Source organism: Oryza glaberrima, chromosome 2 (genome assembly GCF_000147395.1).
Source record: "Oryza glaberrima chromosome 2, OglaRS2, whole genome shotgun sequence".
Classification (NCBI taxonomy): domain Eukaryota; kingdom Viridiplantae; phylum Streptophyta; class Magnoliopsida; order Poales; family Poaceae; genus Oryza; species Oryza glaberrima.
The window spans coordinates 17,990,827-18,009,232 of NC_068327.1; the positions used below are offsets into that span (position 1 = coordinate 17,990,827).

The 18,406-nt window shown below is 42.3% G+C and overlaps 1 protein-coding gene and 1 pseudogene across 1 annotated transcript; one reads left to right on the forward strand and one right to left on the reverse strand.

The window, feature by feature from the left end:
• The first annotated feature begins 4,711 nt into the window (after nucleotides 1-4,711).
• Nucleotides 4,712-6,325, forward strand: LOC127763747 (protein TAPETUM DETERMINANT 1-like). The gene is made up of 2 exons (XM_052288540.1): nucleotides 4,712-4,919; nucleotides 5,019-6,325. The coding sequence occupies exons 1-2, from the start codon at nucleotides 4,850-4,852 to the stop codon at nucleotides 5,345-5,347; spliced, it is 399 nt and encodes a 132-aa protein (XP_052144500.1). The 5' UTR covers nucleotides 4,712-4,849; the 3' UTR covers nucleotides 5,348-6,325.
• Nucleotides 6,326-13,350: 7,025 nt separating this feature from the next.
• LOC127763978 (uncharacterized) lies at nucleotides 13,351-16,924 on the reverse strand (annotated as a pseudogene).
• Nucleotides 16,925-18,406: the final 1,482 nt, after the last annotated feature.

Consider the following 18,406-nt stretch of genomic DNA (forward strand, 5'->3'; position numbering starts at 1 on the left):
TGAGCGAACACTCAAGAAAGCATCTTCTGGAAAGTCCAAACCAGTCCCTCAGCTTGGAGAGCAACCAAACCAGGAGATCGAGCCGTTGGTGACCGGTGAAGATTTTGGAATACAAGAATTTATTAATGACACCGGGCTAACTGCGGATCAATTGCTACGAGGCGCACCAATCGAAAAGGCGGAAGTGAAATACATGTACGAACTCGGTAAACCGCTGGTCAAGCCTGAGCAGTTGCAGTCCCTACCCACACAAATATACAAGTTCCATCAACTGTACATGGAGATGAGCACCACCGGTAGAGAGATGATCAGAGCGAGGATCAGGGACACGGACTTCTTGCAAGGAGATGACATTCTCTAGATCAATTTCAAGGGTATCTACGAACTATACCAGCTGGACGCCCTCGACGTCTCTATTATGAGTTGCTGGATTTTGTAAGTATCATTCAGTTAGATTTCTTATTACGTTTCCTTTAATTAATTAGGTCCTTGTGTATAAGTAGACTATATATAATATATACTTCCTTTTATCGTTGTAGAATGGAGATTCAAAGGGCCCGACGGCGGAGGGTTTTCGATACTGGATTCATCGACCCTCGGAAAGTAAACGTCGCAATGCTTGACCAGTATCCGCAAGCCACAGAGGACAATCTCGTCCATCTCCTGATGGCGCAGCATTACAAGACGTTCATACTGTTGCCGTACAACACAGAGTTAGTTTAATTTTACTGTCTTCCTATACCAAATTTCATTCCCGTAAGAACATGCTAAGTGTTTCATACGTAATGCATCCCACGCACATTGCAGATTCCACTGGGTGCTTTTACTCTTCGACCTGGAGGCCTGCACCGTCAACGTATATGACTCAATGGATAAAAAGAGTCTACGTTTGACAAGGTTTTCGAACTTATAGACAGGTACTGTCATAAGTTCCTATGTTAATTAAGAATCTTGGTATAGTTAATTGCTACTACGAATCATAGCTTTAAACTCCATGTAGGGCTTGGTATCGGTTCCGTCATTTGGTCCGCGGCAAATGGAGAGAAAGACTTAGGCGGAAGTTCAATTTTCCTGTGAGTACACATGCTCTACATTTATATTGAATCTCCAATTCAAATACATACAAGTGTATATTAATTAGATCTCTCGCAATTTGTCATTTATTTATAGTGCGCAAAGCAAAAGCAGGGAACTAACTTGTGCGGCTACTACGTGTGCGAATATTGCCACTGCCTTGCAGACCAAATCATCACCACAAGAGAGCTCGATGTACGTACAAATAAATTCAAAATTTCATTCGTATCGATTTGTTGTTTAATTACTAATTAATTTCATACATTCATATAGTTTATTCGCATGAGGGATAACCTGATCACACACAAGGAATTTATCACGGTGGTTCAAGAACAACTCATGGGATTCATCCGAACAAATCCTTGATCCCAAGGGTGAATTCTCCTACGACGGAAATACAATTCATAGGTCCTTAGCTTCTGAGATAACGACTACTACTACGTCGAAATCGTAGCTAGCTAGGACATCATAATGGATTGTAATTAATACATGTCTATTTTTCTATATGCATGTGTACACATTTTCTTTAATGTAAATATATATATATATACACACACACATATATATGCATTTGCATAACATATATATGTATAAATACATATATATCATGCATGTATATATGTATTGAAACATATATAAATATAACATATATATATATATATATATATATATATATATATATATATATATATATATATATATAAACCATGCAGCAACAGGGCCATGCAAAAAAAAAAAGATCAACTCGATCTTTAGTCCCGGTTGGTGTTACCAACCGGGACTAAAGATCGATCTTTAGTCCTGGTTATTTCACCCGGGACTAAAGATAGTGATCTTTAATCCTGGATTGGTAGTCTCGGTTTGGAAACCGGGACTAAAGGGGGGTTACGAACCGGGACTACAAACGCTTTCTCCACCAGTGGAAGTACATTAGTTATTTTTTCTTATATGATTAATATGAGTCATATGAAGTGTGTTGCTGAGCTGTGATAATATGTTACGGCCTCATCTTTTCACTTATGCTTATGCTTATTAGCCAAAATTTGAATTTTCAACCTTAAAATTGGAAGTGATTTTGGGGTTATTCATCAAAGTTTAATTTTCAACCTTTCCTTTTACATCGCTAAGAACACATATATAAAAGTTTTATTCATAAATTACTCTTCTCTTGCAAATATGTTGTTTGGCTTATTCCACGAATAAGCGAACCAATGGGGCCGTTAACTTTTTTCTTTTTCCAACGAGGAACCACCTATGACTGAGGCCCTGTTGGGATCATTTAGTCTCTAGACTAAAATTAGTTTCTGAACTAAAAACGTTTGTCACATATTGTTTGGATCAATGGACTAAAAGGGACTAAAGGCATGTGGACCGAGGGAGCGAGAAGAGAGAGATTGCCACTTTAGTCCCTAAAAGTAGCTCTAAGAGAGACTAATGGATTTTAGTCCTAATATGCACTTTTAGTCTCTTTTAGTTACCCATATTTGAATTCTTAGGGATTAAAATAGAGTGACTAATGGATTAGTCCCACCCCATCAAGGGAAAATTGGAACCATGCTATTATAATTTTGTAAAATTTAAGATATGCCATGCTGACACACATGTCATTGACTCATGTAGGTCCTACATGTCATTGAGATACCAATGACATATCTCAAATTTTGCAAAATTATAATGGCATGGTTCCAAATTACCCATGAATGAAACAGGATCTGAGTCGATTTGCTTCAAATTGTTTGACTTTCCAAACGTCGCAACAAATATGCAACCTTTGTTAGGAAACGATACAATGTAACCGATCTGGAAATTTCCTGATGACGGGCAAATGGGCAACCCATCCAGTGAGATGTGTGAATAAGCACCCTGTGCACATAATCTGGAGCCGTGCTGCCAAAAAAAAAAAACAAAAGAAGGGGACAGTGACAAGAAAAACGCACATGTTGATGGCGAAAAAAGGTCCTAGAAAAACCACAGGGGCGAAGCTATAGCAAGTTATTGTGGTCAGTAGACCCCGATGATTTCTTCCGAGTCCCTTATACTCCTTTCTATTTTACAGCTATGACCCCGGTCAAAGAAAACACTAGACCCCGATGATTGTTTCGTTAAAGCTCAACTGGTGGCAAGGAACGATACTATTATCAGCTAGCAAATAGAAAATTAGTTAGCAATTGTGATTATATGTCAGTCTACATAGATATACATATACGTTTTAGACTGGCGCTCATAAAGTGGCCCTTATTTAGGATTAATTGCTCCAGTAGCCAACTAATCCTATTATTATTTCTTGATTATCATCACAATTTGGTTGAACCTAGTCTCTTAAGTCTGAATTTGAGGAAATTAGAGTTTTGAAATATAAACGTTTGATTTTTCAAGTTCAGTTACATGATCATGAGGCATGAGCCTGGGGGAATATAACAAAGGTGATTTTCACCATATAAGAGGTTGTTATATTCTTTTCCCAAGTATAGTAATCTAGTACAATAACGATGTGGTTGTAATTGAGTCCCTGTTTAGTTCCTACACAAAAAATTTACACCATATCACATCGAACGTTTAACACCTGCATGAAGTATTAAATATAGGCTAAAAAATTAACTAATTGCACATATTGCGACTAATTTGTGAGGCGAATCTTTTAAGCCTAATTGCTCTATGATTTGATAATGTTGTGCTACGGTAGACACTTTCTAATGACAGATTAATTAGGCTTAATAAATTCGTCTCGTTGTTTACTGACGGATTATGTAATTAGTTTTTTTTATTAGTGCCCGATCACCCCATGTGATACCCTATATAATATCCGATGTGACATGCCAAAACTTTACACCCCTAATCTAAACACCCCCTGATATGTAAAAGGTAACCACTACTACAACAATAGCCTTAAAATTATTAGAAGCTATAGCCAATTGTTAGGATCGTTAATTAATAGTGACCCCGGTGACCATCTATCCTGGCTTCGCCCCTGGGAGGCACTCAAGCACATGCGTCCTGGTTCCCACATGCACGCCGCGTGAACTCAAACTCGTCGCAAAAGAAAAAACAGAGCAAATCTATCATCACTTGGCGCCGATCATCCCGAGTTCCCGACAGCGATCATGGATTCATGGTTCACGATGGCCAGGGCACTCCATCTCAAAAAGAAAAAAAAAATTAACAGAAAGATCAAAAGAGAGGAAGAAAAATTATCGTGATTCTGTGTTCATGCATTGGCAATCAAGCCAATCGTACACCATGTTTTCCTATCTACTGTAGCTAGGTTGCAAAATTATCGTTTACATGTATCGTCTCAATTCAAGTTTATAGCTACCAAGTTTGAGCTTTACACTTACTAGTAGTAGCATAATAAACCGCGCCGCCCGTTGCTAGCTGACACCTGCAAGAGTGCCAGTGAGTATATACTAGTACTACTACGGCAGTAACCTATGAGCCGTTTGCTACAGGCGAAACCGAGCCAGCCCTCTTGCGAGACTGCGACGCGCGCGATCGTCAATCATGCAGACGATCGATCACATGCGTGATCGCGCTGGACATCTGACCGTTCACCGTCGTCGTCGTCTGGCCCTGCCACATGACATGCATGCGCCACGCACGACAACCCATTCCTTCCACTCGCTGTCCTGCCGTGCCCTGCCTCCCTTATCCAACAAGCGTAATCGATCGATCCATCCATCCATGTCTCTGCATCCGGGTAGTGGGTACAAATAAGCTGAGGCCTTCTCGCGAGAAATCAAAACCGTATCACCTCACACTCACAGCAGTTTGGCTGACCATGGCGAGAGCGGTGCCGGCGGCGGCCTTCGTCTTCGTCTCCCTCGCCCTCCTCTGCGACGCCAGCCAAGGTGATTGAAATTGCTAATTATAGTACTAGCACTACTTGGCACTTGATAGTTGCTACATTGTCATTGCAGTGCTAATATAAACGAATTGTGGGCGTGCAGGCGAAGGGGCGGCGGCGGCGGCGGCGTGCAGGGCGGCGGATTTGGTGGTGAGGCAGAGGGCGACGGGGCGGGTGGTGGAGGGGAAGCCGGAGTACGCGGTGGAGGTGGCGAACCGGTGCCGGTGCGCGCAGTCGAGGGTGCTGCTGCGATGCTACGGGCTCAGCAGCGTCGAGTCGGTGGACCCCCGCGCCATCCGCCCCGTCGACGACGAGCGCTGCGTGCTCCGCGGTGGCCGCGCCATCCGCCGCGGCGCGCCGCCCGTGCGCTTCACCTACGCCTGGATGACGCCCTTCGACTTCCCCCTCGTAAGCTCGCAGGTCCACTGCTAGTGCTTAGCTAGCCTAGCAAGCACTGTCACCCACTCTATCATCAGCTCGTCGTCAAAACGGCAGCAGCGAAAATGAATTAGCTAGTGCAGAGTGTATCATATGTAAACCCCAGTATTGCACCGTGTTAGTGCTGGGTAATTTCAAACTTCTGATATTGTTTTTGGTTTTGGAAAAAAGAAGGGGGAAGCAGTGGAGCACCCTCCAGAACTGTTTGTGATCAACTAAGTTAAAATCAGACCATCAATTGCACTTAGCTAGTAGCACAAATTGGAGTTTTCCTTTTTGAGATGGACACTGGAATTGGACGAGCTCTTCTTGCTCCTGTAATCTCCTAGGCGTCCAGCTTTGTTAATTTCTACGGTAAAAATTGGTTAAGGATTTCAACTAGTTGGGTACAAAGTTTGGACAAGTATTGTCGCCACCAAGCTGTTGACATGTGTTCCTGCAGTATATATGCTTCACAAATTGGAGATGATTATATTCGTGAAAATGCTCAAATGAAAAAGAAAACTATAGTCCAATTTGGAAATAACCCAGACTTGCCAGTTGCCACGCGAGACCGGTCTGACTAGCCACCAACGACATTTGGCCAGTCAAACCGACATAGTCTGACTCCAAGTCCTATTTGTGGTGCTCAGTTTTTCTTGCTTAGGCCTGAGACTTTTAGAGTCCTAACTGGTTTCTACACCTAATTGGATATGAAAAAAACCCTCGGAAGTAAGTCCACCCTCCTATAAATATAAGGGGTCTCAGTCCGATTGAAACAACAACCAATCAATCGTCAAAATCAATTTAGTATTCAAACCTTCTTATATATTCTACATCTCACTCATTCTTGCTACCTATCCCAAGTCTATCGTTCTCAAATCCACCAATTGCTCGTCGTCTCTTGTCTCTACGGTGTTAGAGGACGCCCTAGTGTTGAAGCGAAAAACACACACTGGCTAGGAAGATCTACTTAACTTCAGTGTAGATCCAAAATCTTGCCTTTAGGTTCATGAGCGTGCCAGTTGATTTGAACCTGCAAACAACAAGAAACAAAGACAAAAGAAACTGCGGTTAAATCCACAAACGATAGCCGATCGGCCAGTCGTCGATGGCATATCATTTATCTTCAAGCCGATGTGAATCGATCGGCAGCTATGAATAAGCAAGATAAGACTAAATCTACTCGATCGGCTGTAGATATTAACGCTATATAATCAGTCTGTCGATGTATATTTAGATCAAGTGATTGGGATAGATTGGTTGCCATGCCGAGTATAAATCATTTAGGTCGAAATATATATTAACATAAAGATTATAAACGCTTATAGCATAGCCGATCAGATAGATTTAGCATGTATTGGCAAATACTCCGATACCACTATATATTTAGATATTAAAACAGATAGAATATACCACACAGAATCCTAATATACTTTATTGTAACAAGATCTTAATATAAAGGACAGATTTAGCATATCAATTAAGCATATAAGACATAAAGCTAAATTAGGTAAAATCGGCTGAAACCTCGATACTATCTCTCTTGATGATTATAAAACAAGCCAGATATCATAATTATAAAAACTACTTAATAGATCGAACTCAACCGATGCAGCATTAAGCATAAAGAAAAATATGAGATCTAAGCAAGATGATAAAAATCTGCAAGAGATGGTGGATACACAATACAATCTAGATTAATAACAAAACATAACTCTACCGATTGTTTCCTAACAATAAGAACCAGCCGATAACAAGTTATATAGCGCAACTAGTATAGATTGCAGCATGTATATGATAACTCAACGGATTACATGAACAGGGTTAAAGTATCATAAAGATGGAAGCATTAACCCCGATAACGCAAGCCGCCATAACAAGTTTTACCTCTAGTTGAAGATCGAATCGATGCAGCTCAACCCGAAAGTAAGAACTCGTCGAAATAAACGAAAGTAAAAAGGGTGGCGATGCGCCGAGATTGTATTGAACGATTGTTAATTGATTACATGGGTTCGGGTCATATTTATACCTGAGATACAAAATATGTCCTTGCCGGACACGACACTTATCTCTAACAAACTCTAAGATACCATAAGTCTTTGCGGCAGACTTTTGTCCAAACATATCTATAAGGAAATTACATGAAATATCCTAATTAATAGATACAATTGCCTTATCCGAGAGCTTTATCTCCATCATGGCAATCCTCATGAAGCACTTTGAACGATTCTGGAAACAGCTTCGAAACCGTCTTCATCGGAATCAGCTACATCACCTCCATCGGCTGTATCGGCTGTCCTCTATCCGATCCATCTCAGCCGATGTAGACTCCAGCCGATGCCTTCGCAGCCGATTCACGCTCTGTTCTTCAAATCGATCTCTTTATCGAATCCGCTTCGATCCCAATGTCGAACCTGGTTCACATCTTACCAAATTTGGTCGTCAACACCTAGCTAGCCTGCCGAGTCTAGAATAAACCGACGCTCATTCACCTTGATGGGGTCCCTCCCGGGTATTCGTTAGGCGGCATCTACCCACTCCCTATGGCGGCGTGTTTCCGGGTGCTACCGCGGGTTGCACATCACATGCTTAATGTGTGGCGGCGTTATTCTACTTCAACAACTTGACTATTATTATAAGAAATGTCACAAAGCATGGTGCATGTCTTCTATATGATGATCTGAAAAATATAACAAAGATACATCAGAAATCACCGCACCTTTCGTGGTATAGGTAGGAAATAATGGGTATGAGAAGGCAAATTCGCCAAAACATGGGCATGGCAAAGATGATGATTATAGCGAATTAAAAAGTATGGTCAATTACTAGCTCATAAAATTGGATAATACACCTACAACAAATCTAATAGCCTACCATACAATAATTGCGTATAAATATATATACTAAACCATTAATACCTGGCATATCTCAATTCTCATACACACATAGTGTCGATCTCTTGGATGTCATGTTGTACCTAACTACATATCTATAATTTGCTTTTCTTCTCTCTCCACATATCTCCTTCACCTAAATACAAATATGATATAACAATTTTAAAATGCCACTTATACATTACTTATTGTAGGAATAAGTCCATTTTGCCTCCCTTAACTACTGCTTGTGATTAAATTCTCCCTCAATCACAAAACCGGATATAACGCCTCCCCCATTTTCAAAAACCAGTGTAAATTGAATCCTTCGGTGGTTTTAAAAGCGGTTTCTATTGACATGGCAAGCAGGGCCCCACATGTCAGGCACCTCTCTTCCATCAACCAAACCACCACCTTTTAGAGCTAAGAGAAACATCACTTTTCCCTCTCACATCTCCAAACAGGGCACCGCCAAGCTGGCCGTTTTCCCCAGCGCTGCCATTGCACGTCGCACCAAGAGAGCGCCACCTCGCCGCCGCCCCTTAGGCCTTAATCATAAAAATTTTTCAAATAAGACTGATGGTTAAACGTTAGATATAAATAGTACAAAACTTCAATTAAGATGGAGGTAGTACGATGGAGGTAGGGCATCTGCATGTTGCACTTGAAAAGATCAGTTTCTACCTGTTTATTTTAGTTGTGCATGCATTTAATATGAACCACCAGTTGGCATGTAGGTCTTCTGTTTTTAGCATTTTTCAGTGCGATTCTACCGTGTGTTTGGTTCTGGGACTAGATGGGATGTGATGAAACCATCCCTAATTTTAGGGTTGGGATGATTCCACTCGCGTGATTGGATTGTAGGATAGGACTATCCTAGTTTTTTGTTTGGTTGAAGGGACGAGGGAGGGATGGGATGGACGCCGTTTGCAACCACTGACGATAGTTGACAAGGCGAAGCAGCGCGACTACAGCCCGGCGAGCGAGCAAGCAAACCGGCGACGAGAAGGTGGAGGAGCGGCGTGAGCAGGTGAGCAGGAGGAGCAACCATGGCCACTGCCGCCTCTGTCCTCACCTCCCTCTCCACCATCGCGGCTGCCGGGAAGAGCCTATGTCACATCCAGAAATTCTACAACTCGAATTTCAAGCTGAATGTGTATTAAACTTCTATCCAGGACCAGCTAGAGTACACAAACGACAATTTGATACAATTCCATGACTATATAAAATAAACTCACAAACGTAGCGGAAAAACAAAAGAACTAGACTTAATCTTCTCGGCAAAAGCAAAGTTTCCTCCATAATCCACAGGCAAAACCTTGACGTCCGGAACAAGCTCAATCCTTAGAGAACTCACCATCTAAACCAATCTCTACTTCTATGGTGGGGGAGAAATAAAGTAAGATCGAGTACAACCACCATACTCAACAAGTCATACCAACGGGGAGGCATGATGCAAGGATATTCAAATGAATGGCTCATAGGATAATTTGTAGTAAAAGCAGCATTTATAAATCATAATTTGAAAGCAGTAAAAACAATATATAATTAAGTAGTATTAACATCATCACTGTTCAACGCTAAAACTACGTTGCAATAGGCCCAACGAAAACCACATGAACTACACCAGTTCATTAAGTCAAATTATTAAGGTGAGACTAATCACGGCGAGCTGGTTAACCGCCCAATAACCGCGGGCATGGCTATTCAAATAGTTTTACTCTGATCAGATGTGTACAGCTTTACCCACAAGACACGATTCTACACATGTTACATGCCCCGAAGTATCATCGTGATACTGCAAAGGGGGAAATCGTGACAAAACCCTCCATATAACCTCCCCTAACCAACATACCCACCTCAGGTTTCACCCCCACCCCTAAACAGGCAGTGGGCATTCCCCTCTCGTGCCTAGGTAAATCCGAAAGCAGCATAGACCGCTTCCTGGTCCATCCATACTCCATCACGCCCACCCTTGCCATGGTATGTTAACTAGAAAAGATTATACTTTAGATTCAGCCTGGAGCCCATCTGGCTTGTAGTCAGTACGAGTATATCTTCCAGGGATTCCCGAGAACCGGTCCTTAATTGTCATGTGCACGACTTCCAAAATCAATCATGCATTGTACCCACAACCCACCATTAAAGCATATTTTAGTTTAATTAAACCAGAACCATGGTGGTACATCATAACATAATTAAGGACTAAATTATAATGAATCCCATTGTGAGCTAATTGGTCTAAGCATGGCTAAGCATTCCTAAACCAATCATCTAGTCAATTATAACCCAAGTTGTCAATGGCAAGATATAATCAACAGGCTGAGAATAATAGAAACATTCTAAACCCAATGCAATTTAATAGAAAGTAGGGGATTTTGTAAAATAGGCTCAATATGATCAATGATGTATGTATGACTTGCCTTGCTCTTGAACTGACGGAACCTCGGCGACCACTTCAAAATAAACTGGAGCATCGGAACAGCCGGAATCTAAACGACACACAAAGCACACAAGCAATACACATAATAAGGCTACTAAAACATCAAAAGAAACCAATTTTAATGGATTCTATACATTTTAACGAATTCACTGCAATTTGAACGGGTTAAAATGGAGCTCAGAATATTTAGATATGAATTTACAAGATGAATTGTGTTATTACTAGTAACCGAAAAACCTTAGTCATTTATACATATTATTGCCCAAAGATAAAATAGATCAAAGGGGAAATTAACATCGGTAAGCAAGCCTCACGAGATACCAACTCATCGTGTCACGGGACCATCCAAACGGTCAACCGAACCGGTGGCTCAGGGCGGTTCTAAACTAAAGAATGACTTGAATGACCGAATGAACTAAAGCTTCGGCCAAACTACGAACGAACAGCGGCTAGCGGCTTAGCGGCACGGCAAGACGTCAGCGCACGGGTAGGGCGGCTCGGCTCGGCTTGGCAACGGTGTGGCACGGTGGCAGCAACGGTGGCACAGTAGTGACGGCTAGGCAGCGACACGGCAATGGCAGCTAGGCAGCGGCACGGCAGTGGCAGCGGCGGCTAGGCGGCAATGAGGCATCGTCAACGGCGGCTACCTGCGGCGGCTAGGGCTAGGGTAGCGGCACGGCAACGACACGGCGGCGCAAGCCAACAAAAGTGAAGGAACAACTAGCCCTAAAAACAAGACAGAAGCCTCACCGGATAGGAGATGATGGCGGCGGCGGTTCTGGCGGCGAGCTCAGGATCGACGACGACGACGCTAGATAGGATTGAACGGAAAAGATTAGATAGATGAATTGATGTTTGCAACAACTAAAACATCCATGGGAAGGGAGAACAGAGTACTAGCGATGCAACGGCGGCGGCACCGACGAGTGGCGGCGGGACAGCGTCGACTAGCGACGACGACAGGGGAGGGATGGCCGATGGCTAGGGTTTGGGTTTTGCAACTATGTGGGAAAACAAGGAAAATAGAGGGGGTATGAATACTTATATAGGGGGCAAAAATAGATGGATTAGGTGGGACCTACTGGGACTTGGATTGGGAGAGGGGGAGAGAGGCGGTTCGGCCGGCTAGGGGGAGGGGCGTGTGGGGGGAGAGGGGGGGGAAAAAGAAATGGATTAGGATAAGGACTTTCCCAAAAAGAAAAAGAAATGCGGTGCTGTTTTAGGAAAAGAACAGAAACGCCCCCGCGAATGAAAACAAATACGGTTCGCCATGCAAAACAAAACCGCGGACAGAGAGGGGAGTGAATCGGGCAAGATTCATGACCAAAGGCGAAAAGAAGAATTATTATTAACTCAAAATTTGACAAATTAAATTAACCACATTGCCTCCGGTGCTCTGAATATTCCGCTTTAAGTCCTGTTAATGATTTTAGAGCAAAGAGAATTCGAAAAAATTTCTCCCCAACAATTCCGATTGTTTAATGCATTGTTAATTTGGATTTCCTCCTGGTTAACCAAAGTAATTTCTATAGACGATTTATTAATGATTTAGAAACTACGGAAAAGGGGAAAACTTCGGGTGTGACAGCCTCTTGTCCTCCCCCTCCCCCCGGCTCCCTCTCCCTCTCCTTCGCCTCCCGCGGCCGCGTCGCCGTCAGGCCCCACCTCCACGCTTGCGTCTTGTCCGCTGCGCCGAGGAGGGTGTTGTCGGCCTCGGCCCCGACAGCGGCCACCATCGCAGTCGGGCGCAAGCTCCCCGACACGATGCTCTCCTACTTCGAGTTGCTCGACGACCGTGAGGGCGGAGGAGCGAGTCGACCAGAGCCCGCACGACGGATTCGGAGATCCCCTGCGTCGTATCCAATGTAGTAACGGGGCTCACGCTGTGCGCCCATCCCACGTGGGACAAGTTCGTCCGCTCGAATTTGTCGGATAGCCTCGACCCGGATATAAGGGGAAGTTTCATCTAACAGGATCATCTCATCCCATCTAACGGAAAAACGGGTTCGCCCCGTCCCAACCCATTCCATCCCACCAACCAAACACCACCCAAGCGTACAAAGAAAAAAGGGTAGCACCCAAAAGATTGTTGAATAGTCCCACATTGGTTATGGAAGGACAAAGGACCTAAGATATAAGTGGGGGAGCCCCTCACCTCAATGGCTAGCTACAATTGGTATCAGAGCCTGGCTAGGTTAACATCTCTGGCCCAATGGACACAATGTGTGAAGGCTTGATAGATCATAGGTGCCTGCGGGTCTCGTATACCTAATGGACCGTGGGTGTGGGGCCCGTATACGGTGAAGGGCTAAGGGACACCAATGTGTGAAGAGCGAGATTGTCAAATAGTCCCACATTGGTTGTGAAAGAGCAAATCAATAGCTAGCTTTTGGGGTGGGAAAGGCCCTTACCAATGTGTGAAGGGGAAAATTGTTGAATAGTCCTACATTAGTTGTGGAAGGACAAATCAATAGCTAGCTTTTGGGGTGGGAAATGCCATTTACGATCCTACAATACCTCTGTAAGCTCTCATTGTCATTGACACGTAATTTACCTCCTTTACTTTTTATTCAAACTTCCTATACTTTTAGTTTGGTCCTTTAGACTATATACTATATGTTTTTTATGTGCCAATTTTTTTTATAATGATAGTTTATGGGATATAGACCAAAACATGAATGAATACGAATGCCATTGGTAAATAGTATATATATACTGGACGTCAATTGATCCGGGCAGCGCGGCATTGTGCGCTTCAGCTAGTACTACCAAAACCAAAACAAATAGCAGCTTGGAGAAACACAGTCTGACTTGTCTAAAGTAGAAACCAATACTACCAAAACCAAAACAAATAGCAGCTTGGAGAAGCACAGTCTGACTTGTCTAAAGTAAAAACCAAACAGTACACTGATCATATCAGTAATTCCCGAATTTAACTTGAGATAAACAAAACACAAAAGAAGTGGTGGTCTGGAAATCACTGGTCATCTTGGGCATAGATAGCAGCTTCAGAATACCTGTGGTCACTTCTAGTTTGTCAGCAATTCCGCTTGTTCAGCTTCATAAACCTTTGTAGCCTCCCCTATCAAGGTGGCCAAGAGCTTTCGCTTTTCAATCCTTTGTTGATACAAAAATACCATTTCTTCATGGATTCTCTTGGAAGTGCGCTTTTTTATCCAAATGCCATATTTTGGTGCATCAGTTACCAGCTTAGATAGCACATCTGGTGAAAACATCTGAAATTAAAATGCTTTGGCCCATTAGTTGAATGAAAAGTTACCATCAGATGTGCTGGAACACAACAAAAAAATAATTACGATTTACCTCTTGACTGCATTCTATAACTTCCCTTCTAGGGTAAGATGCTATCAGCAAATCTGTAGAATGTTTCAGCAAGCATGCTATGATCTTTTCTTCAGGGTAACATACTATCATCAGAGCTGTAGAAAGTTTCAACAGGCCCCAATCCTCACTGTTAATGCTAGAGATATCCATAAGGTTCCGACCAGCACGACGCAAGGACCAATTATTTTTCGTCTCACAATCATCACAATCATACAAGTCAGATGCTGCCTCAAGAATACGTTTGTTAACCTGGAAACAAAGGGTATCATTTCGTCAGTAATAGGGAAAAACTCAAATGAAAACTTTTATATAAAAATTAACACCAACGGTAAATGAAGGTTTCAGATGCACAATGAACAAAATATAAGAGTGTAACTAGTAGTAAGCTCACCATCCCTGGTTTGACATCAAATCCATAACGATTCAGGAGCATTTTTAATCCTTGACTCATCTGGAGACTAAACTATGCATAAGATTCGTCAAACCCCACATCACCTCCATCACAAATTCATCATACAGGCAGGAAATACCCTGAAAATAATGTAAATAAAAAATGCAGCTCAGAACAAATGATGCAACAAAGTAGGGAGCTTGCACTAACCAGGTTTGCTTCTATGATTGTTTTATATTCGGGCTTCCCAACAGCTATTTTCCCCCCTTTGCTGTGGTACTTTGTTATCATGAGATTAAGCTGATCGTCCACACCAGTATCACAGTTAATTGCCAGAGACTTGTCTGTAAAAACTTGAAAAGCAAGACGCCAAACTACCTGATAAAGAAACAAACAGGGATGAGCATGTTAATGGCAGGAAAAAACAATTATCAGTTAGCAATATATGTTTGATGCAATGTAATGCATCTCAATCTGATACAATAGGGAGCTTTAAGTGTTCATCTATCAAATTGTTGCGGTTCAATTCAGAATTAAGACCATGGGCTAATGTGACATGTTTCAAAAATGTGGTGCTCTTTGGTTTCAAAGTGGTGCGTACCAAATGCCCCTATAGGTTTCACCTTGCTCCAATCGACTTTTAAGAAACCTTTTTGTTACCATGCTTTTAGGAACATGCTTTACAAACATTCTATTGATTTCGTCAGTTAGAAAAATATAAATCAGGCGGTACTCCAACTTTTAACTTAATATCAATCCAGAATGGCAATATTTGAATGCCACCAAATCTGATTTGGCCCTCCAATGGTGGCGTAGAAATCACAAGATTTGAACCTTAACTGGGCTTCTAGGAGGCTAGGCAGGGTCGGAATACACTTGGTTGATCACTATCCCCACCACCTTGCAGTTTCAAGTGGAGGCACGAACATATGCTCCAGATGAAGAGCAGGAAATGCTGGTCAGGGTGCAACCTATCCCACAACCTGGAAGAGAATCGGTAAGACCGATGATATGTTGATGGTAAAGGTCCATCAAGATCAATCATGCGGCTGCTATTCCTAAGCAAGCTAAACCAAGTTCCTAATTTGTTGGCTACATGGCTTATGGATTGGCATAGTGTTGATCCTAGTCTGAGAATCTACCAGGGAAGCAGGTGAAATTGGTTGGTTTCTTTAACAAGTTCGACTAGAATCGCAGGATTGGAGTCAAATCCAATGGTAATGATCCTTTTCTCATGATATTTTCAATCAAAGGTCAGACTAGATTATCTATCGTTGGAAGAAACTACACAACTGTCATGCTCTACAATGGTCCCTTGCAGCCACTGCTGAAGGCAAGCTATGCAACTGTCTGGGTTACTACTACAGGACCTATTTGAAATCGGCTATCTCTAGGAGCTGTCTGGAGGGAAGCACAGTGCCTTCATTCCCTCTGTTGCTGAGCTCAATTTCTGTGCTCTACTTCAAGCTGGAAGGCATTGTGGCCTGGCTAAGGATAGTTCAGGCAAGGTGAGAATAAATCAACCCAAACATTGGAACATCAGATAAAGGTAGAGACGAGTTTGAAGATGCAGAGAAGTGAGGAAGATAGAATCTCATTTGCCCCAGGGCTGGTCAGATGGATTTAGTGACTACATGCCGTTAATCTTTCTTTGTTTTTCTTTTTCTTCTCATTTGTTGTTGTTGTTCTAAACTTATGCACTTTTCAGAGTTTAAAAAGGCAAGGAAATAACTGATGAACAATGATGTTATGGTAAAATCCATCCATTCAATGCAAAATAAATAAGTAGAGTAAATAAAATAACTTGCTCAGGTTGCTTCGAGTCACGGACGAGCAACCCACAGAAAAAATATATAATCAGAAGGAAACGAAAGGACTTACAAATTTTGCCCTATATTCCATGGCAAAGTTTTGCCAGATATCCTGCAGAGAGAAATCAAATTTAAAATCAGATCCATGACCAAAATGCAGCACATCAGTCTATATAACAAAGGGAAGGATAACGAGCACATGCCTCCATGGCAGTTGGTGCGATGAGGCGGATCCCATCAAAAGAGAAAATTGCAAAGCCCGATGGCGTCTCAAACAGCAGCAAGATTGCCCCGCCGTTCCCCAATCTAGCATCTGTCGAAACAGGAGTCAACAAGCAAACAAACTCAGCCTAGTATTACCAAGAAAAAAAAAAAGCATTCACCGATGAAGGGGAAGGGGAAAGAGCAAGATCCAACACGGCCGCCAGCCCCATCGGCCGCGCATACCCCCGCGCCTCACCTATATCGCCAATAACGTCATTCTCGATCGATATGCGCGGACGCTTGCGTGGGTTTGTTGAGGGTGGAGCACGACGATCGCGTGGCCGTAATGAGTAATGACCGGAGGCTGCGAACGGGGGTGGATCATCTGTACCGGCGGGCGAGTCCATGGAGAAGCTGTGCGAGCGAGGAGAAGGAGAAACCACGAAACCGAACACATAAATAAAAGCGAGGAGAATCCGAACAGGATCGGGACGAAAGGCGGCGGACGGTGGGAGAAGGAAACACCAGGTCGCAGGGACTTTGTTTTGAGAATTTAAACAACTCAATGTCTAACCTTTCCACTCAATGACATACTCGATCCGTATAAAAGTCGTTTAGGACCGCGACACGGTCTTCAAAACACAACTTTAACTTCTTATTTCTATAAAAATATTTATTGAAAAGTGATATATGTATATTTTTATAAAAGTATTTTTCAAGACAAATCTATTCATATAATTTTTACATTTTCAAACTCAACAACTCGATAGTTATTTATGATTTATATTTTCAAGATTTGACTTAAACATTGTTCTAAACGACTTCCTTTACGAGTATGGAGGGAGTATGGGCCTAGGACTGTGGGTTGGTTCAAACCTAGGAACCTTTTTGCATATTGGTCTCACTGACCTGTGGACCCAACCTATTTAAAATTTGGAAAAAATCTAAATGAAGTACCTAAAGCTTTTATATTTTCAACAGAAAAACATGTAAACTTCTAAAAACCATAACAAATTGAAAACAACACATTTTAGAGTAAATCAAATTTCTGTGAACTCATCAAATTATGAACTTTAATGTTATGGAATAAAAACTTGGCACTCACAGTACAAATTTTGCCTCTAAAACTCATCTAAATTAAATCACACATATGGCTTGCACAAACTTATAAAATGCATAGAGAATTCAATTTAAGTCATTTTGGAACAAACTCAGTTTCTATAGATCCACCAACTTATGTTCTTCTATAAAGTAAAATAAAATAGTATACGTACTTCACATCAAATGCCCCTAAAAATACTATCTACAAAATGATTAGTTTTAGATAAGCTGCACTTTAGAAATTCATATAAAATGCATTTCAACTCCTTTTTAAGTAAATTTAAGCCCGGTAGAAATCACACCCAAATCGATAAAACCACATGCTGCAGGGGACAAAATGGGAAGGGAATGAATGGGGGAGGGATGAGGTGTACCTGCACATATTCAGTTCCGGCCAACCAAAACGACAGCTGTGAAGCCCTAGAGCGGAGCCCAACCTTGCCGCCCCCTGCATCGCCTTTCTGGTTGCCCCAACTTGTCTAGGGTTTTAGTCAGTTTAGAAGCATGCACGATTGAGAGAGGGAGGGGGGAGCGCATCCGTGTTGACCAGGGTTGTTGAAACCCGTGCTGACTCAACTTGTTGACCAGGGTCAATCCACCACATAGGATGAAACCACCCCACAATATTGTTATGGTAGTTGTTTTGCACCGATTTAAATAATTGAGGGATGTGAAATACTTAGTGCGGTTGGAGGGCTCCAATCATACTCGGCCCATGGTCGAGGGAGTCAAATATACTTTTTTCCTTATGGATTTATTGACCCCGAGAAGGCTTAAAAATCTGACCCATCATGTACAAGGCCTTGAGTAGATTGGGCCTCCAGCTAGAAAGCATAAAGTGGGCCTAGTCTTGCCAAGGGCCGTGGGCTGGGCTCCCAAGTTGAAAACAACGAAACCAAGGGA